This window comes from Convolutriloba macropyga, chromosome 8, assembly GCF_964194025.1.
Source record: "Convolutriloba macropyga chromosome 8, txConMacr16.3, whole genome shotgun sequence".
NCBI lineage: Eukaryota > Metazoa > Xenacoelomorpha > Acoela > Convolutidae > Convolutriloba > Convolutriloba macropyga.
This window is the reverse complement of record NC_134475.1, coordinates 26,782,850-26,803,556: the sequence shown is the minus strand read 5'-3', so window position 1 is coordinate 26,803,556 and position 20,707 is coordinate 26,782,850. Positions and strand designations below refer to the sequence as shown.

Sequence of the window (20,707 nt, the reverse complement as noted above, 5' to 3'; positions counted from 1 at the left end):
ACTTAACTAATGTGTGTTCTCTCTCCCTCTCTCTCTCTTTCTCTCTCTCTCTCTCTCTCTCTCTCTCTCTCTCTCTCTCTCCTCTCTCTCTCTCTCTCTCTCTCTCTCTCTCTCTCTCTCTCTGTCTGTCTGTCTCTGAGTGTTCAGCAGAAAGTTACATTTAAAAAAATATTTTTGTTTGCTTAATGTAGTTTTCAGAGAGATAATTTTCACTCAGGTGAGATTTTTCAAAAACCATTATTCCCGCAAAGTGAAATTTAGAGTGTGATTTTCAGTTCACTTCATGCAAAAACTTTTTACTTGACCCTCTTCGGGTATACGGGTTGCCATGCCCAGAAGTCTTGCCTATGAAGTATAACACATTGCATTTTACTAGTTGCATACTGGTTAGATTACTCAATGATTTCCAAATTATTCAACAAAAATTACAGCTGTTAGATAAGTTTTCATGTACCTAAAACATCAAACTCTCTACTTAAAATTTTAGCTTTCTTCAATTTGGGTCTAAGTGCAACAAAAACTGCTACAGTACTGAGATCTTGGAAACCTCTATTTAAAACGAGAATATGCCGTTTTGGGACACCATCACATGAATGAAGCAATTTGCGGGTTTTTTTCATTTAGTAGATGAGAAAGCAAAAAGAAAACAGATTGTTCTTCACTTAAATCAACCTGACTTCAAATCTTATTATACAAATACAAACTATCATGTTATCAAACTATTTTGAAAAAGCAAAAATTAAAAAGACTATAAACTCTTAAAAAGATTGCTTGTTTTCCAAGCGCAATGCGAAGCTGCTTTTTCTGTAATCTCACAAAAATTTTCAGATGCCTATCTGACTCTCAGGATAGTCCGTTGCTACATTCTCAAAGACAAAAAATAATGTAAAGTATTCGGGTTTGCACGTTATTTGCCGATAAACATCTACCATCCTCCTTGGTTCTTTTCTGGCTCTTCTCTCTATTTGATCTCATGGGAAAAAACGAGCTGATCAAACCATATAAAATTGTAATTTGTTAAAATTTATAAAATAAAACAAGTTTGCTCAATAGCTTACAACTAGCTATCAAAATAATTATTATCATCGTCATCATGATCATCATAAATTTAATTCAGTTTACGAATGAAAGAATAAAAATAAAGCTAGATCAGGAAAGCGTTTTGTTTTGAAAGCTTTAGTCTGAAAAATATTACAGCAGTTGTCGGCAAAAGTTGTGGAATTCTTCAAGGACCCAAAAGTGTTTTCACCCTGTTTTTGGAGTTTTATCACCTTGTTCACACGTGGAGATGTCTAATGTCGTGGGTTTCATTTTGTCAGAGATGAGAGACAAATAGAATAGAGATAGAATAAAGATAGAGGTTGTGGTAGTCTATGAAGGTAGGTAGTTTCGTAAAGCTTTTTCAATATAAAGTAGAAATTTTGATCACTTTTCTTCTCAGAAGAAAAATTTGAAAGCTGAAATTGTCGTCTTTCGTCGCACTTTTTGAACTGTTTCCGCAGAATATTGGTCAACATGTCGAGTATATCACTATTGTTTAATGGCAAGAATAATTCTGTGAACTTGATGTGTAAATCGGCGTCTAAAATCTCAAACTTCAGGTTGCCGAAATCATTGGTCATTCTCAGTTGATTTTCCTGGTCGCAAATTAAACAAGATTGCAGCATTTTGCTTTTCCCATTTTTTTCCATTTTAGCAGATTTAAATGCAGAGTACTGGTGTTCTCGCTCCCAAGCACGTATTTGTAAAAAAGAATAGTTATGTCATTCGAAGTCATTCGAAGTTTCAACAATCGTTCAATTATGTTTTCGTGACGGCAATCTCAAAATGCAAATAGATGCTTTGGTTAGAATCTCGTGGTTGTAGGCATTAGTCCCCCTCCCCAGTACTGTGCAGCTGCCGGGTTATTTGGGGGTTGGGCTGATGCGTTCGCAGCGGCTCCAGCAACAGATCCAGTGTGGTCCAAGTGGGCTGTGGGTTGTGTAGCTGCAGTAGCCGTGGTCCCGCCTGCGGGAAATGCCCCGGCTACTCCCCCTGCGCCTCCTCCCACAACTGAAGTACCAGTTGCTGCTTGAGCTGCGGCAGCAGCGTGAAAGTAACCTGAAAACAAGCATAGCATTATAGAATAAACAACGAGGTAATTTTGGCATATAATTCTGATAATTTTAAATTTCTATTCTTTTTCTTTTCTTGATCTGATATGAAGCTTTAATTGACAATCAGTTATAAAATCTCCGATAACCCATTTTGATCATTCTAGTAATAGCGAGATTTGCTTGATTGTACAAAAGGAAAACAAAACAACCTAATTGATAGAATACGTTGTCAAAAGATTTTATGAGCACAATTGTATCGAGGTTTTTTACAATTCAAAGAATTTGAATTGTATTGGGGCGCTGTCTTTTTTTTAAGATCTGTTCACACATTTTCATGATTTTTGAAGTCAAATTGGAGTGGTGATTTTGGTCACGCCGAAACAGGAAATGGAGCGAAAAAGCGAGTGGATTTGCGGCGTGAATTTTGTTTGTTCTAATTTTAAAGTAGAGTGAGAAAATGGTGTTTGAACAAAAATTCGATTTCTCGGTAGTGGTTTTTTGTTCACATGCGGCAATTTCACTCTGTTTTTTACTGTTTTTTCGATTTTTTGGATCGGATTTTTTTCTAAATAGTTTTCCCAATCCATTCACAGCTCATTCTGGACCTAGATTTTTGTTAGAATCAAAATTACATATCTCACTAGTGGTTTTTTGTTCTCCCTAGCAGCATTTTGACATTGATTTTCTGTTTTTTTTTTGTTTTTTTCATCTGATTTTTTTTTAGAATTGGTTTTCCCAATTCACCCATTGTCCGTTCTAGGTCTAGTTGTTTGTTGAGTCAATGAAAATTCTTTGAATTGTACGTCAGGACTTTTCCTGCTGTTTTTTTTATTTCAAAGACTAATTTAAACAACTTTATACTTCTTTAGAAACAACAGCCGTGCAAACTTTGAAACAGAAAACAGCTCTCGAATTTCGAATGATAAATCATCTAACATATTAGTTTTTAAAAAACACCATACTGGGCAACCGAAAATGTTCATGATTGAATGTCCCAAGTCAATACCGGATGGTTATCTTGCAAGGCTCTTGCAACAATGGTAATGTTGCAAGGTCTTGCTAGATAACCTATTTGGTCTCGAATGGTGTCAAAAGAATCAGTTTGAATTTCGGTCTTGACATCTTGTTCAGTTGGGATAGTTTCATATCAAGTCCAACGGGACGCTCAGGCATAGCCAAGGCTCCCTTAGGGATGGCTACATTCACACCTCTTCAACAGTCAAATGGGGGACATTTTTCTCTGGGGCTTTTATTTCCTATGTGTTATTTTTCCCTGTAGTTTTATTTCCTACCTAAAAATGAGTGAAATTTTTTCTTTGTTTTTTTTTCGAGACGGAAAAATTCGGAATGTTGTCTTGACTCGGATGCCTACTTTGCTGTGGATTGTAGTAGCAGGCGCCAGTTGAGTTGTGTTGAAGGGCAGCTGCACTCTGGTTGTAGTGCAGGGCAGCCGCAGTCATCGGAGACAGAGTGGAGGAGGTGCCAGGAACAGCAGAAGCAGCAGCACTGGAACAATTGCTCATTCCAGGCAGGCTAGCTGGCAACGGCTGGCCAGTGGTTGCTGACCTGGAACAGAACAGAAAATAAGAACAGTCAAATTTCTCAAAATTGGGCATATTTTGAACATATATCTGATTATTCTTAAGAGCTTTATATGATGCACTTTGTCATGTGACTATAGCATCAAACTTGTCAGAAAGTCAAATACATCTATAAATCGATGATAATAAGGAGTTCTCAGCTTAACTTAATTCATTTTGGAGACCAAAACCTCGGATTAAATTTTTAGTCATACCCAATGTGCCGAACAAATAAGAAATGATGCTAACCTAGTAAAGCTATTTGGAGACGGCATGTTTTGTGCCGCAGCAGCGGCATTGTACGAAATGGCAGATGAAAGCGAGTGGTGTGCCCCAGGTACATTATGGTGTACCGCAGGGTTCTGCAGAATATTTGACAAAGCCCCGTGCATCGTGTGTGCAGAATAAGGTGTGAAATAAGGCGCCATTGACACATTAGCGTTTCCCCCGTAGAGAGCCGAAACTGGCGGTGAGTTATCTCTCGTTGGGTTAGTTATATCCATTTCTAGTTTGGTGACCACATGAGCGGCTGATGGTAGGATGTCCATGCTATTATTGTTGTTATTGTTTGTTTTGATTTTTTCTTCCCGGCGGTGTTTGGCTCTTCTGTTTGAGAACCAGATCTGAATCTTGGACTCTGGGATTCCGGTCAAGTTTGACAGACGTTCTCTGGCATACACGTCCGGATAGTGCGACTTCTCAAATTCTAAAAGCAAACATGACTCCAATAATCTTCAGTTTTAATGTGGTATAACAGTGAGCCAATGTCTACAATTCTTACTTTTGTAAAATAGAAACAAGCATGTGCAAACTTTAAACTGCCAGATTTTCCTATATTCAATGCCAAATTTCAAACTCGCAAGTTGTTTAATAATAATAATAATTTTGGTTCCTGCGTAATTGCAGCGAAAGAGCATTAGGCTACTGCGGCCTGTTCTCAGCTGCCCTTTTTCTTATTATTCCCCACAAGTTGTTTTAAGCAAGATTACGCGACTCTCGAAAAGTCACATCGAAATTCTGGCTTGCATCTCGAACTCTGCGCTTTCTCGACGAATTCTAGATTTTTCTAGTCGGAGGGGGTCAGATAGAAGCCGAAAATGCGGTAAGATCAGTTGTAATGATACCTTTTTCAAGAGACTCAATCTGTTCAACTGTGTACGCTGTTCTGTTCCTCTGGCTCTTCGATCCCTTCTTCCCATCCTCGCCCCCCAACTCAGACGAGAGATCCTCCTCCTCGTTTGAGCCCAGAGAGTTCTCGGGTGACGTGGGTGAATGACTCTCGGGTCTGGCCACTTGTTGTGTCGTAGTTTCATTAGAGTCTCGAAATTGAGACCCGAGAAGACGATTTGGATTGCCAAATTGAAATGCGTTCGCGATTGGGCTTTTCGTATCTAAAATAGAAGTACATTGTTGTAAAGTACAAATTGACCAGTGGCAAAAATATGATGGAACCGTTACCTCCTCCCCTTCCACGGGGCAAATCAATTATGATGTAAAAATCATTAACCATGATTTATTATTTTATTCTTTTTTCTGTGGCTAACCCATTAGTTTTAGTCTATTCATACGAGCTGAAAACAAAATTTCATTCACAGGAAAAGTAGGGAAATTCTTTTAATGTCGCTGTCGCAAAGAGGTGGTCTAAAGACAGCAAAAGTAGACCGAAATTCCTAAGGATCTCTCAATGAAAAACTGCAAAAATAGTTAAAATCTAAATAGGTTTCCTGAAATGTTTATTAGATTATTGTTATGATTTAAGGTGGCTATAACCTTCGAGAGAGAATCATTCGAGTATTCCAATTACCCAAGTGGTAACATTTTTACAATATCTCAATTCAGAATCAATTAACTTGAGTTATGTAAGACAAGGTTTAATCTAAAATTTAGTGTCAACAAAATTAAGCCGATTTGGACTGATTTACGACCCGCAAAGTTTCAAAAAGAGCCAATTACGATTACACCATGCGTGAAAGTTACAATTTGGAAATCTTCACTTTTAGTGTTTTGTTAATACACAACGGCACAACACCAATCCTATGTTGTAATAACGACCATATGGGCCATGAAAACCATCAATCCCCGTTCTCAAACTAGAAAAACATACCAGCCGAAACTCACTCGTTTGTCAACAAAAAATAACAGCATTCAATGGGGTGAATAAAAATTTAATATTTAAATGAAAACTTAGCAGCCGAAAGCTGCGGTAGGAATTTTTGCACGAATTCGAAGTTTCCGTTTGAAATTACTGGCATTTCTAGCATTTCTATCAGCTGGAGACATTTCATTTTAAAATTGATTTGTTCCCTCATTTTGTATTTAAGTGGACCACAAATTCCATCAATTTAATTAACATAGTCCTTAGTATGAAAAGGTGAAACCGAGTTCTAATGGGAGATCATTTAGTTCTAGTTGAAGGTTTCTGTTATGTAGGAAGGAAAGAACAGGCAGGAATGAGGAAGTTAGTGTCTTGACAAAATCTATCTACAGAGTGACTACTTTGGCTAAGTACACATTTATATTATATATTATCCTATCTAGCTGGGCTACACAGTTGATTTAGCCCAGGGCGGTATATATCAGATAGTAGGAGTAAACTAGCGCGATAATTTTATTTAGGGCAGCGGGCAAATTGGTTAAAGAGTTATTTAGTTATAACTAAGTTATTTAGTTAACAAAAACGAGGGGGGAATATAAGTTTACCTAACAAAACACAAATTCATTTTGTGTATATTTTAATTTGAAATAAAACTTGCTTTCCTTATTTTATGCGCTATATGGCCAGAATTAACATTTAGACTGGCTATTATATGTCGTATATAAAATGATTGTACCCGGATAGAGAAATGAAAACTTTCCTAGAATTCTAGCTGGAACGGGACTGAACACACGTGACTGTATTATTGGTACAACCGCCGCTGAGCGGATTTGGGTTTCCAATCGAAAACTGTTTTGCCCGGATTTTAATTCCGGAAGCCGCTTAAGTCAGTCGGGATCCAAAATGCCGTCCCGTTTTGCCATTTCAAAGCAACTGGCAAATTTGTTCAGGATTTCACGCGGGAAGGGGGCGAGCAGAAGTTAAGTGGGAACATATTATTTGATAAAAGTTGTTAACAACTAAATGGATAATTTATATACTCCTAGTCACCTCCGCAATTGCCAACATTCCCAATTGACAGAAACACTCAAAAAACAGAATTTCTACAAAAAAAACTAATTTTCCTTTCCGCAAATGAAATTAGTTTTTTCCTCTGATGTCACAGTTCCCATACACATGTGAGAGAAATGCCAAGCATATAAGTGTTCTTCATTTAAATGTTTTTCTATCAAAATCTTCGATGACCAAAAAACGGTAATTTTCTATGATTATTTTCTGTGATTTATTTAATTAAAGATGAATAAATCTTTTCGAAAGTTTTCTGATTTTTATTAGCTTGTTATATTTTTCTTTTAAGAGGTATTTGATAATGTGCCATGAAAAGTGAGAAGTTTGAACAGCATGTTGTTTCTGTTTCGGTTACGAGTTTCGTCGGCCGTTGGAACGTGAGTCAATAAATTAGCCCAGTGCTACCAGGTCTGATCTGAAAGGCGGGCGGGCGGGGCCATTTTGGGAGAAGGAACAAGGAAAAGTGCCTGCTTTGCTTCCAAATAAACTAAACAAGTGCGCAATCAACAGCCATAAATCCCCCCAAACGCAGATCCAATCGTCAATTAGAATCCAAAACCATCCGCAACTGTTTTCCACCATAACTCAACTCAGCCCAGAAGCACCACCACCGCCAAATGCGCTTCCCTATCCCTGTTCCCCCCTCTCTCTCTGGCTCTCTCACTTGCATAGAAAATAAGCAAGGAAACAGTTAGTTATAGGGGAGAGAGGGGTAATGGAAAACAAACGGCTAATTAGGAGGGTATCTTCATTTGGGATCGGACACTGCGACAAAAACAAAGCGACGACACCAGAATACCACTGCAACTTACAAATATGCAACCACAACGTCAACTCAACAATACATGTGTGCAATTTTACACTATATGTGTAAGTTAGATAGAAAGAATACTGCTAGAAGTTTAGCTAACAGTTTCTGAGCAGGGCAAACTTAGACACAATTATGCAAAATCCTAGACTTGCGAACAAAATAACATTCGAATAATTCAAAATCCTTGAAAGTGAAAAATTATCAATAATACTGGTCAATAATTTAAGTTTTAAGTTCTTTCCAATACTGTTACTACTGCTGCTTATTAAATGAATCTTCAAAAATTAGAAAAAAGTTCGCGAGTAATTCAGGACTCATTCACTCAACAATACTGAAAAAAAGAGAAAAAGAAATGATGAACATCAACAGGAAAGTGTTCCTAAATGAACGAAAACGAAATCATTGATAAAAACAAAATAGTGACGTATAATTGCGCTGATGAGAAATCCGCTAAATTATACAAGAAGCTATATAAAAAGTTATAGTTTTTCACCAAGAGCAAAGAGGCTTTTATTTCCTCTTTCATTAATTATTTTAAAACTACAGATAGGATAAAGTAAAAATGATGAAACTTCTTATAAATACTGAAACCTATTCTGCTGCGGAAAAATGGTTTCTGGTGGTGTGGTATCCCAGAGGTAAGGTGAGTGATTGACACGCCAATAATCATAAGTTTAATCCCCTGAATCCGTGGAGCTGTATGTGTAAGGATGAGCTCTTACTTAATCGTAGCTTCTGGTTGACCATAGCCTGATCAATCTTGGCAGAAATAATGTTAACAGGTTAAAGTTTCAGACGCCAAAAAGTGGTCTTAGTCAACAAAAAAGAGCAATCACGCTCACAAAATGAACAGTCTGAAATGTGCGGAATAAAAGAAAAATGACAGTTGAGAACAGGCTACTATCAATGCACTGCAGACCAAAAACCTAATGCTGCTCCACTGCAGTTACGCAGAAAAAAATTATTATCTCAACTTTCACGCCTTCTTAAGTGTTTGTAACGTAAAATAGAATTGTTAAATGATAATAAATTATTGGTCCGAACTTCTTCAAGTCTAAATAGCCTTCATAAACTGAGCATCAAATTATAAGCATCGCTTTCTAACGACGAGAGTAGAGGAAAAAAAACTTTTTATGACAATCAGAGAAATAAAAGCCTGACAAAAGTGACAATTAAAAAACTGAAACAAAGTTTGGTATGATCAACCTTAATTGCGGTGGTTGGTAGTTTTCAAGATTTCATCAAATTTTTGAAATCATGGCAACCACTTGACTACTTTGCAGTTGTTCTTCAGATAATGAGATCAAAACTCAAAAAAAGCACAGAGAAAAAGTGTTGATAAATAATTTTTAGTTTTGGGAAGTTTACTTGAATTTTCAATGCAACCAACTTTTAATTGTACCTGAAATAAATTGTATAACTTTCGCCAGATGCTTAATCTACTAAAAATAAAGTTGGCTAAATAAATGAAGACTTTAGGAAACAGAAGACACGTGGGGGATGGCTACGAGAAATATCATACTGCGAGAGAACCAGTCAGTTGTTATAATAAAGTAGAGTGAGCACAGTTTTAATTTAAGGCATTTCGTTTCCAATTACTAGTACTTGACCTTTTTCAAAATATTTACGCCGTGGCATATCTCTTCCCAAATTTTTTTTGTCAGTCTACTATGATCAAATTCAGTTTCTTTTGGGACAATCGTAGATACAAATAGAAAATTTTTAATTGGACTTTAGCTAAAAAATAGTTCAAGTTATGGAGCTCATAAATGAATTTCTTTTCGGTCATTAATATATTGATGCAAACTTATTAATTACAAAAAATGTCGAATTATGATGGTTGTTTTCTTGAATATGTAACTTCATAAATTATTGATTGTCAAAATTTTTTGATACTTTGAACTTTTTAAACAAAAACTGACTGCTGACATTTACGCAATTCTCCATTTATTAGCTTCTCGGTGATCTCAGAGTAAATCAGAGCCGCTTAATGAACAATTGTTCCTTTCTATTGGTTTTGTTGAAAAAGTCAGCATAATAAATCTTAAAATGAATTGGATGAAAGGGATTATTTGGGCCTTGGGGTAAATGGTCTGTCAGAAATGCAGCACTCATGCATCGGATGATAATTGAATTATAATATATCAACAAAAATAAGTTTTGATTCTCCAATTGATTGATCACAGACTAACTAAATTTTATTGATTGTTTATTCAGAATTGCGTGGGTGTATAGGCTAAAGGTGGACAATTTATAAGTTGAGGGTGGTCATGAAAAAGTGTTTTAGAAAATTTTTTTCTCAACACAGTAACACGTAAATCCGTCAAAGTATTTCGTCGGGAATTGCAATACATACCCGAGTGAAATAAAACGATTGATACACCTTGCTATGTTATACACGATCTTGATAAACTTTGCAAAACTTGACATAACTTACCAAGATCTTGACAAAACAAAACTTTTTAGAATATCTTGGCAAGATCTCGGCCCGTTTTAGTATGCTTCTCAAGGTGTTAAAGAGTTTTGATTCACCGGGACGCATGTGGGCAAATGGTGGTAAAATGAGCAAATGACTCCTCTTGCGTAAGGGTTGGATACATAGTGTTGGGTAGGGGGAGGGGGGGGGCATAACGGTTTTAAAAATAGTAATAGTGGAAGAACGGGTTAATAAAAGGGAGAAACAATAATATATTGGCGTTCAGAATCTGAGGACATTAAATCGATACAAACACACACATCTCTAAGATTTGACAGGTCATCGATAGGCTTTTAAAAAGCTAGGTCAAGTGGTGCCTTGAAGAAGTTTACGGATATTTAGCAAGGACGCCCTGTTCAAACTTAACAATTCATCAAGTTTCGACAATAATCTTAATTATTGGGAATTGCAAAAAAACTACAATTACCGAGGATTACAAAGGAGACAAAATGTACCTGTGATAGGTGTTATTTGCGTTTGTTGATCACCATTGTGCAGTGAAATCTGATCACTCGGTGAAATCTGCTGCCCTTTCAACCCCTCCCCTCCCCCAGTTGCGGACAGACTTGACAGCCTCATGGTCCTCTCTGTCAACTCTATCATGTTGTTTGCTGTGTCCAGATTGAGAGGGTTCTGCCCGCCCGCAATGCTCATGTTGTTCTGATGGGCAGCTGCTAAGTGAGTCATAAATGATGGGTCATGCCCGTGACCTTGATGGTGGACATGATTAGGTATGGCCGCGCCCATGGATGCGCTCAGCACAGCTGCCGCGGCTGCTGTTGAAAACCCGTTAGGGTGCATTGTATGAGGTCCCCCGTGAGTTGCACCCGCACTGGGATGGGCAAACCCGTTGTACCAGGGGTTGGGGTGGCCCGCGGCGACTGCGCCTGTGTGTGGGTGAGGAGGCCAGTGAGGTGTGATAAGTCGCAACTTGTCGTACATTGACACGACTGAGCAGGGGTGAGTCATGTCTTGGGTAACTGAGGGCGATTTGAGTTTCTCCGATTGGAGGGATCGAAGTACACGGTTGATTGAAGATACCTGGAAAAGTAAGGATAGGTTACGTTACACTGATGACGTCACTGAAAAAATTTGACATTCCTTGAGAACCGAGTAGCAGTTAGAGGTGGAAGCTGACATTTTGATGTGACTTTAGCAGAGTCAAGTAACTTTGCTTCAAAGACAAGTTTTGCAAGTTTTAAAATCTTACACTGTATATTATATTAAAACCTGGTACTCTAGAATCTGACACGCAGAGATATAGCATTTTAAAACTAGCACACGAGATGTTTAGTTATGTACTGTAGCTATTTTTACGACAGCTCTATGGAGTTTCCTTAAAAGTTTTGATTTTTTAGCAATCTGAGGTGAATAAAATTCATCAGCAGTTTTAAAAATCTTAATGAAATGATCAGCCAAGTAAACTATAATTAGAAAATCGAACATTGTTAGCTGTCATATTTTAAACCCGGGGCGACCAGTTTAAGTGCATGGCTGCAAAATGCAGTGACAGTCCGTTTAATAACACGTTTGGCTAGAATTTTATATAGTTCAATTGAGTACATGTTTACAGAACATTTGATCACACAAAAGTTGACATTAGGGATCTATTCTGTTTTGGTCCTCAGTGTTTTTTAAAGAATTAAAGAAACCCTTCACAAATTATGAGTTTTTAGATATAAAGTTACTATGTAAAAATTAGCACGTGCGGATGGGGGGAGGGGGGCTATATGTCCACAAAACTAAGCTGGGGGTCGGGAGGGGAGGGGGAGGAGGGTCAGAAACAGAAAAGATGCGAACGTAGTACTTACACTTGGAACATTCTCCTGTGTACAACATCCATCCTGAATGAGGCGATCTCTGATCTCCCATGCAAACACACTGGGACTTTCCCTCTTCAGAGCTGCAATCCTTCTAACCACGTCTGTCGTCGCCACTCTAGGCTTACTACCCCCGATGGCCTTGGGGTGGATGGAACCCGTCTCGTAGAACCGACCCAGAATCTTGGACACGCACCCATTGGACACCTGGATATTGAAACTGGGTTGTTAGATCTTGACTGTTGAATGAATTGGGTTATAATTATTCTTTTAAAAATATACAGCCCAAAAGTATATTGTTAGGTCACTTCTTCTGATAGTTGCGTTGGGGCGTATTACTCACTAAACGTTTTGAAAATTGTTAATCAGCTAGAAGTTGTTCAGATTTAATTAATTTTTTTCAACGCTAGTCTTTTGGGGGCAGACGAAGCCTCACGGAAACAGAAAGGCTAGACTCCCGGCTAGATTTTGACCCTAAAGTGACCCTAATTAAGAATTTAAAAAAAAATAGAAAAAATTTGCAAAAAAATCACTTTCACCTCAGCAATTGCAAAAAATAATTGTCCAAGTTACAATGAACGGTAGAATCATCAGAAAAATTTATTCCGCATGTAAGAATTGCTGCATGTGAGCCAATCAAGAAATAAGGAAAAACAAAATTGTGTTAAAAATTAAAGAATAATTCATAATTTGATTCAAGGACCAAGAGTAGTAGTAATTTAGCCAATTGCTATCCCAGACATTGAGGAAATTTGTTCCGGTGTTGTGGTTGTGAGTTCCTTCTATCCGCCTCACTTCAAAGCGAGAGAGGTAATTCCTGTCCAATTATAATGTATCTACTTAGCATTGATGAGAGGCAATTTCGATACAACAATTACAATTCTTCTTATTAGTGTTTCTCTAGCGAGAATTATTTTGATTTAAAATATAGGATTTTTTCACCAAATATTTCACGAGAAATCGTAGGCTCTTCCTATAGAGCCTGGCTTCGCCTCCCCCCCCCCCCCCCCACAATTCTTCTTGGGGCCTTGCTTTGTGAAAAAACATTATCTACACTAGAACCTTTATAATTGGTAGATACAGGCAATTGATTTGTGTACAATATTTCGGCTGCAAATTATAAGCAATCTAAAGGATCTTAATAGATATATGCAAAAAAACAGTGAGAAATTTTTCTCTCTTGTTCTAAATGTGTCAAAATTATAACTCCGATCATAAGGAAAACTAAAAAGATCAAATCTGATTTTAAACCTACTCGGGATCATAAATTACTGGGTCCATTTAATAAAGATTTTCGGTGATGTTAAATCCAAGCATTTTCATTGGATAAAACTACATCAAAATACGATATTAAAAATGGCATCTTAAATCAAGATAGGTGATGTGTTCTCAGTATGAGTGGGTGTTGGATACCTGTAGAACTCTAGATATGTCACATGGTCTGGCCCCTTTCTGAGCCAGCTCTATAATTTGCTGTCTGGTTGCGTCTGGCAGAGGTCGTCCATTCACATACACCCCACCCAACTGGTTCACTCCGCTGTGTCCTAACAACGCAAACAAAAACAAATAAAAATAAAGCCAATTTCACTAAACATAATAAACTAGCCATCATTTAGCAAGACACGATATTGATTGGAATGCAAAATAAGTTAAGATTTCTAGAAAAAATTCTCTCTTAAGTACATGTCAAAATTTCCATCTTTTTGGAATGTATTTGCCCTGAATTTACACTGATTTTTGTTCTGGTCATCAACAAATGCTCCACGCAGTTACATGAGTCAAACTACTCTTACTGTGAGCTAAGTTAATTGTAGAGTTTAGATGAAAGCTGTGTTCCACGCCAACATCAAAAATTGATAATAGCTATAATTTTAGTGAGTTTTAAGATTCAAAATTTAATTTTTCCATTATTTTGAATAAAATTCCAAGCTTTCTTGAGCTTTTTGCTTAGTTGCTTCGAATGAGTTATTTGACTGCAAAACTGAATTATGGGTACCTTGAGTGCCGAATGAAAATTTTTTGACCTGCTGCTGTGTATTTATACAACTGTATTCTCTGTAATTTTATTGAAAATAACCTATGTGTTAATCGAAAATTTTATCCTCCTCCAGAAAAAAACATCGTGATTTTGGGCTCGGCAAAAGGTTTTGATATTTGGCTTCTATTCAGTAGTTTGAATGTATTTTGAATATTTCGTGTCTGGCGGTTTAGTAATATCATTTCTGATGTTTTTTGGGTTATCCCCAAATTGATTCAAGCGACAAAGACATTTGTTCATTTCTGCTTGTATCATTTCTCTATCTGATCTGTAATTAACTACTGTCATTTGGTTGAATAAATTTTGTAAAAGATCCTTTAAGCGGAGAAGAGTCCTGATATAGTTTGCACTTTAATTGCCAAGATCTGTCGCAATAGAGCTGGCCGGAAAGGCATCTATGAACAAATGAAAAATTGACAAGAACGGTGAAAAAATAGACTTCAAAAGAACTGGATTGAGGTGTACCAGTTTTGCAACAAAATCCCGAAATCATGCAAAGTCAAACGCGTGGCATCCCGACAATCGTTTTAAAAAACCTATGATCATCTGTTTGTTTTCATCAAAATCGACGTTCTTTATGACTGCCCAACTTAGGGTTTTTAGAGGCTGCAAATGAGAATGGTTTCTTTTTCTCTCGTGAGCAAATTGTTCTCATTGCCATGCATGAACAAACAAATGAGTTCTTTTGAGTGTTGGTCTGTATAGCCTAAGAAGAACTGGGGACCAGCCACTACAAATATTATATGCCATTATAAAGGTGTGAGTATGACAATTATATGAAGTAGATTCTACGGTGGTAGGGAAACAACTCCTGTAAATGCTTTATGCCGAAAGCGAAGATTGTCTGAATCACAAAAATGATCTTTGCATAGTGATGAAAAATTGATCACAATCTTGGTTCGGATGACAGAGGAATGATCTGATCTTAGCATGATCACATACCAGGAACCTGACTAGCGATCCAAAAACGTCACTGAATACGCTTAAAAAAGTACAAAAAATTGATACAATTTTGAATACATTTTTTGCGTTGTGTTAGCGTTTTTTAGTTTTTTTTTTACAAATTTAAGTTTTTAGAACTTTCCATTTATAAAACTGCAACTTTTCATAGACGCCATATACTCTCATAAAATTTTGAATTATGAAGTCAATTAGGGATTAGTGATGGTCTAAAATGTCCCCTGTACTGTGGACCTACCTTTACCTTTGTGAGGCATGGGTACTGGAGGAATGGGGAGTGAACTGGTGGTGGCGGAGGAAGAGGAGGACGCGGTGGAACAGGCGGAAGTGGTGATGGCGGTGGCAGCAATCGTGGCGGAACAATAGCTGTCGTTGTCGTCGTTTTCAGTTGCAATAATTGACACCGTAACTTACTAGTCGATCAAGGTGTTCGATGGCCTTGAACAGTTGTGTGCAGGCTGTATGCGTAGAGTGCGATTGATAGTTAATTCTGATTAATTCCGGGTGGTTAATTAATTTATTAATGGGCGGAAACTTCCGGCTGTAAAGTGCAATCAAAATGAAAATTGAACGCCGCTAATCTTCGCAAGGCGTTAAACGGTATTTGCTAAATCCACTTAAAGATTTGCCCACCTGTTGTAAATGAATTTATCTGGAAAGTTTTATGGAGCTCTGCCTTCTTATAGGATTAGCTTGTCCTCCCTCAAAACACCCGCTTTGATCCCCCAAATTCCACTCTCGGCCAATCAAATCACTTCCTAAGTACCCGCACCTGATTGGTTGTTTGTATACTTTAATAGAAACAGGTTGCGCTGGGTAAGCTAACAATTGGTTGTGCATATTTTCCGATCATTATATGAATTTGAATGATAAATGAAAGAGAAAAATTTTAATTAAGTAAAATTAGGAATATTTTGAACTGAAGGTGCAGTGAGTCGAAAGAAAATTGACCGAAAAGTTTCACGGCACAAATAGAAGGACGAATGTTTGAAAGATGTTATGTTATTTGTTAATAATGATTGTATGCCAATTGAGTTTGTCGGATGAGAATTAATAAACTGGTAAAATTGAACGGAATGACAATGTTTGCGTTTGTTTTTTTTTTGTGTTGTTTTTGCTGCTCTGTCGGCAAGATTAGAGAAAAAAATAAAATTTTCGCTGGATTAGCTCAAGACTGGACTTGTTCACAGTTAGGTGCTTGCGAATTAATCGCCCAAAAATAGAGAAAATCGTAAAATGAAAATAAGTATGAAGCGGCAGGAATTAATGAAAATTAAGATGAGACTTAAAAGCGGAGAAGAGACGACGAGCTATAAATTACAATTTTTTATTAATTACAATTATAAATAATGAGCAATTAAAGTCCTGCTACATACCATTACATGGCTCGTTTATGAATGTATATTGGGTATAGATTACAATCATAGCACAGTATGCCATGCGCAAGCATAGTAAGTAATCAATACGCTATAATAATAATAATACCTGAATGCCGTTAATTAAGAGCGGCCTAATTTGCTTTGAACATCACAGCGAGCTTGATTACAATAGATGTACAGTTGAAAAAAAGTAAATAACAACAAAAATACCATCGGAGAGAAAGAGAAAGAAGAAAAACAGCTGAAGAAATTAAAAGTCATATTAGTATATAACCAGTAGTAGTAGTAGTATTAGTATTAGTGGTAATAGCATCATAGTGTGTGTTGTGGTGTGGTGTGTGTGTGTGTGTGTGTGTGTGTGTGTGTGTGTGTGTGTGTGTGTGTGTGTGTGTGTGTGTGTGTGTGTGTGTGTGGTTCCTCATATCTATATATAATACGACGTTGTTGTTGTTGTTGATGTTGTTTGGCTATGGCTGTTGTAGCTTTCATCATGATTACTTTTTGGAGAGGGGAGTCCATGAGCCAAAATGCGTCTCAAGATAGCTCTTGGCCAAGTGCGAAGTTGAGAGAGAACTGCTCTTGAATCGTTTGTTCCGACGGCGCAAACAGAAACTTGACAGAGGTCCCTTTGAAGTGAAAAATGCGACTGAAAGGTGATCTTGAAAACACAAACTGCGAGATAATTAAAGCATCGCTGCATTTTTGCACCCATGTGTATAGAGCTCATTATTATACACGCACTGTGCGCTTACTAATATCATAACTAATAAAAACCAGTTTTAGTTATGACTTTTGGCATTGATAACTCGCTCGAGACTTTGCCGGTACCGCCAAACCCTCAAATATGTTTTCATACTTTCACATTCTCTCTGCAGCAGCAGCAGCACCGCAGTTAGTGCGGCTTACTTTTACATCAGACCTCATCAATTTTATTTAATAACAACTCATAACTAAATAGCCATGACAAGTTATTGAAAATGCACAAAGCGCGCACATTACTGTTAACTGTATACGTCGTATCTATTACACCAGAATCATAACTCAGTTATAACTTTTTTGTTATTAACCTGGCAAACAATTTTGCTCAGCGCGCATTGAGATAAACACACCGACGCACAGACAAATCGATCTAACTTTCTCAGTCTGAGTTAGAGAGATGCTTTAATGTTTTTGTTATATGCTAGTTATTATTTTTTATAATAACCAACTTTGGTTTTAAGTTTGAGCCGACGAGCGACCAGGTGGTCATAAAATTTTATAGATAGTTTAACTGGCAGAAGTTATCACTCGAGATTGAAATATGCCCCATCTCTTACGAGTTTGAGAGGCTGTACAGCCAACTTAAGCATCAAAGGCGCGAGTGCTCGAAAGTGGTGAAAGGCCCTTGACTATTTCTAGATCAAAAGCTGTTAAGACTTCTCAATAAGACAATAAAGCAAAACACAGTCGCTCACAAACAGTCGCTCACAAAGATACCACCACCAACAACAACAACAAACACCGCCACCCGCCGAGAATAAGTCCTTAGTTTTTTAATGTTCTTAAGAGCTGCTGTCTCGTTGGATTTTTAAAACACAAAAAAATCAAGTGAATCTTTTTCTTCGCCTTAATCGAGAACCACGAAACGGTTCGATATGTAAGTCAGAAATTCGAAGTGACTTTAGCAGAGTCACTTAACCTTGAAATTTTGAAATCTGGCACTGTTTTAGGAAAATCTGACATGTAGAATCCGGCTCTCTAGAGATCTGGCATTTTAAAACTTGCAGGTGCGTATTTCATGGTAATATAATACCTCCCAATTGCACAATATCCTGTCCTGATCTCAGTACTGAAAAAATCAATAGTGAATCAAGATAGTGCGAGCATGCGACATCCACTGAACTTTTGTGTCACATAATTTAGTGTGAAATGAATGATTATGGTTAACTCGTCGTTCATGAAAAGGCGTGATAACATTTAGAGCACAAATCGTGTAAGACTTACCGATGCATCGTGTCAGCCGGAAGCCAAATTTGCTCTTAACAATTTCAATCTTGAAAATCGAAAATGCACAAAAGTCTGGATGCATTATAATTTTTCTGGTCAAGAGCATACGAAGATGTGACCATCGGTACTTTGAGTTTGGAACAGTGTCGACCAAATCTTTGTCAACTTGGCAACTCAATCTTGTCTCAAGGAGCATTATTGTTCCGACCCCTCCTGAGAGGGGAGGAACTATATACTCAAATGGGTTTTTTTTGTTTAGTCACTTTTGACCGATCGCTATATCCATCGCAGAGAGTTGTGAGTAGCATCACCAAAAAGCCCGTCCAGCGTAGAATATGGAATTAAAATGATTTTTTATAATTTCGTTTTTTAGAGCAAGTTATCGTGGTTTAAATTTTTGTGTATATTAGACAGATTTGCGTTATTTTTGTTCACATTTTCCGGAAATTTTGCCTAAAATTGTATCGATTTTGCTAAAAAATTAAGAAGATTGTTAACAATAGAACTGTTGATTTCTTTAAAGACAACAAAGTAATGTTGAATAATTTGATATAATTTTGTTGCCTAAAACTTTGGCTAAATCTTTCAAATTTCAGCCTCTTTTACCAAAAATTGGACGAAATAAGCTTCTTTAGTTCACTTTGGTTAAATTTGCCGGAAACACACACGGAAAAACAACTAGCATAATCTTTTTAATCCACAAAGAGAACTATTTAGCTATTTGTACTTTCACTTTTAATCAGAGTAGTCTGGAATTAAAATTTTGCAGTTTTTTGCTAGCTTTACTCTATGATTATCAAAAACGCAGCATTTATTTTTGATCTTTTAACTACCAAATCATTTAGATCTATAACTTTCGAATCAATTAAAAGTTTCTTATGGTCGAACAGTAATAGAAAGGCTGGTTTTGTTCCAATCTTGGACTCTAACAATCCAAAAAAGTTTCGGATTGTAATCAGTCGGTATTTTTTTTTAAAAAATCAATTTTTCTATATTAATTAAAGAACAGAACAACGCAAATCAAAGCTCACTATTGATAGATCCAATTGGCTTTAAAAACAACTCCCAGTTAAAATATCTGGTTCTTTACTTGAAAGACTGTGGTCGTTTTCACTTTTAAAAATTTTCGATTTTTAACTAAACAATGGCTTACTGTCGTGCGCCACTATTTTCTTCTTAATTTGGTTGACTTGTAGCTTAGTGTGAGCAAAGAAAGAATGCTTCTTCCTCCGCTTCTTTCCACTGAAATGTAAGTTTTTCTTTTTGCGGTTCTACGCTTTCAGTTATAGTTTTCTGGCTTTGATACTAATAGACTTCTTAAAATTTTTTGATTTTTATGCATTATTCACGTTTTTTTCTCGTTTTGTCACATTATCACATTTTTGACTGTTCATATATTACAATATTGGCGTTAAAAATTCGGCCAAATTGAAATTATAAAGGTCCCTAAAGGCATACATTATGGTTTCAACGGCTTCGACACCCCTTTCTCCCCTTTCTCAAAGAATTTAAATGAATTTTTTGCTTTTGTTTTTTTTAACTGTCGTTTTTGCTTTGTCTTTTTAGTCATATAAAATTTCCCGTATAAAGACAGGTCTTATTGGCTTTTAATTGAGGAATAAATTATTCTATAGTCTAATTTCAGTAGATAGTTGATGGCTTTCACGACTTTGAAATTAATTGACTTCACAAATAAAAAAACCTTTCTTATTTTCGCATTTTTGTTTTCTGGACTGTTTGTTACCTATTCTCGTTAAGCACAATTAACATTTTTCAATATTGTTGTCAAGAGTAAATTTAAGTGTACAAAATCTAATATTTTTTTAAAGAACTGGAAAAAATTTTTTGGCTTCGACACAGGTTTTTTTGCAAAAAAGTAAGATAATGTTTGATTTTTGTCTATATTTGACGTTCTTTTTCTATACGTAACACAAATCATGAATAAAAACAGGTCTCAAAAGATTTTTCTGGATGAGCAAAGGAACTTATTCAATTATTTCCTTATTTAGCTAATGGCACTGAAATAAATTATTTTCGTAGAACACAAAACTATTATTTAGTTTTGCTCTTTTTTCTTTTTTTGTCTACTTGTTACCTATTCTCATTATAGAGAGGCCGCATATCACATTTTTGGAGTTCGAGGAAGGCCCAATTCAAACTTTTGAGGAGCAAAATTTGGCTTTACGGCTTCGACAACGTTTTCTCTTTAACAAAGTTTTAAATGAATTTTTGTTTGTTGTCTCTATTCGTTGTTCTTTTTGTAACCACATAAAATTTTGTATGATGACAGGACTTAATGCTTTCGGAGAATGATTTATGTAATCAAAAACATGCTGGATGTAATCAAAATCAATTGTTCTTCTAATCATAAGCCAATTTTTAACTGTGCGGTTTTTTT

The 20,707-nt window shown here is 36.6% G+C and overlaps 1 protein-coding gene across 2 annotated transcripts; it reads right to left on the bottom strand.

Annotated features, from left to right (window-relative positions):
- Window positions 1–989: 989 nt before the first annotated feature.
- LOC142344643 (paired box protein Pax-6-like) lies at window positions 990–16,357 on the bottom strand. 2 transcript variants are annotated; one of them, XM_075396456.1, is made up of 8 exons: window positions 15,183–16,357; window positions 13,360–13,490; window positions 11,938–12,153; window positions 10,582–11,167; window positions 4,801–5,067; window positions 3,926–4,382; window positions 3,469–3,662; window positions 990–2,100 (listed from the first exon to the last, which is right to left on the bottom strand). In XM_075396456.1, the coding sequence occupies exons 1-8, from the start codon at window positions 15,199–15,201 to the stop codon at window positions 1,847–1,849; spliced, it is 2,124 nt and encodes a 707-aa protein (XP_075252571.1). In that variant the 5' UTR covers window positions 15,202–16,357; the 3' UTR covers window positions 990–1,846. The 2 variants fall into 2 exon arrangements, with proteins under 2 accessions (XP_075252571.1, XP_075252572.1); XM_075396457.1 differs by having other exon boundaries at window positions 15,189–16,357.
- Window positions 16,358–20,707: the final 4,350 nt, after the last annotated feature.

Excerpts from the sequence above, each read along its gene's own strand:
- LOC142344643 (XM_075396456.1), bottom strand. Across the intron at positions 11,168-11,937 it reads CACAGGAGAATGTTCCAAGT|GTATCTTCAATCAACCGTGT; the intron begins GTAAGTACTACG and ends TTACTTTTCCAG. Across the intron at positions 5,068-10,581 it reads GCAAATAACACCTATCACAG|ATACGAAAAGCCCAATCGCG; the intron begins GTACATTTTGTC and ends CTTCTATTTTAG.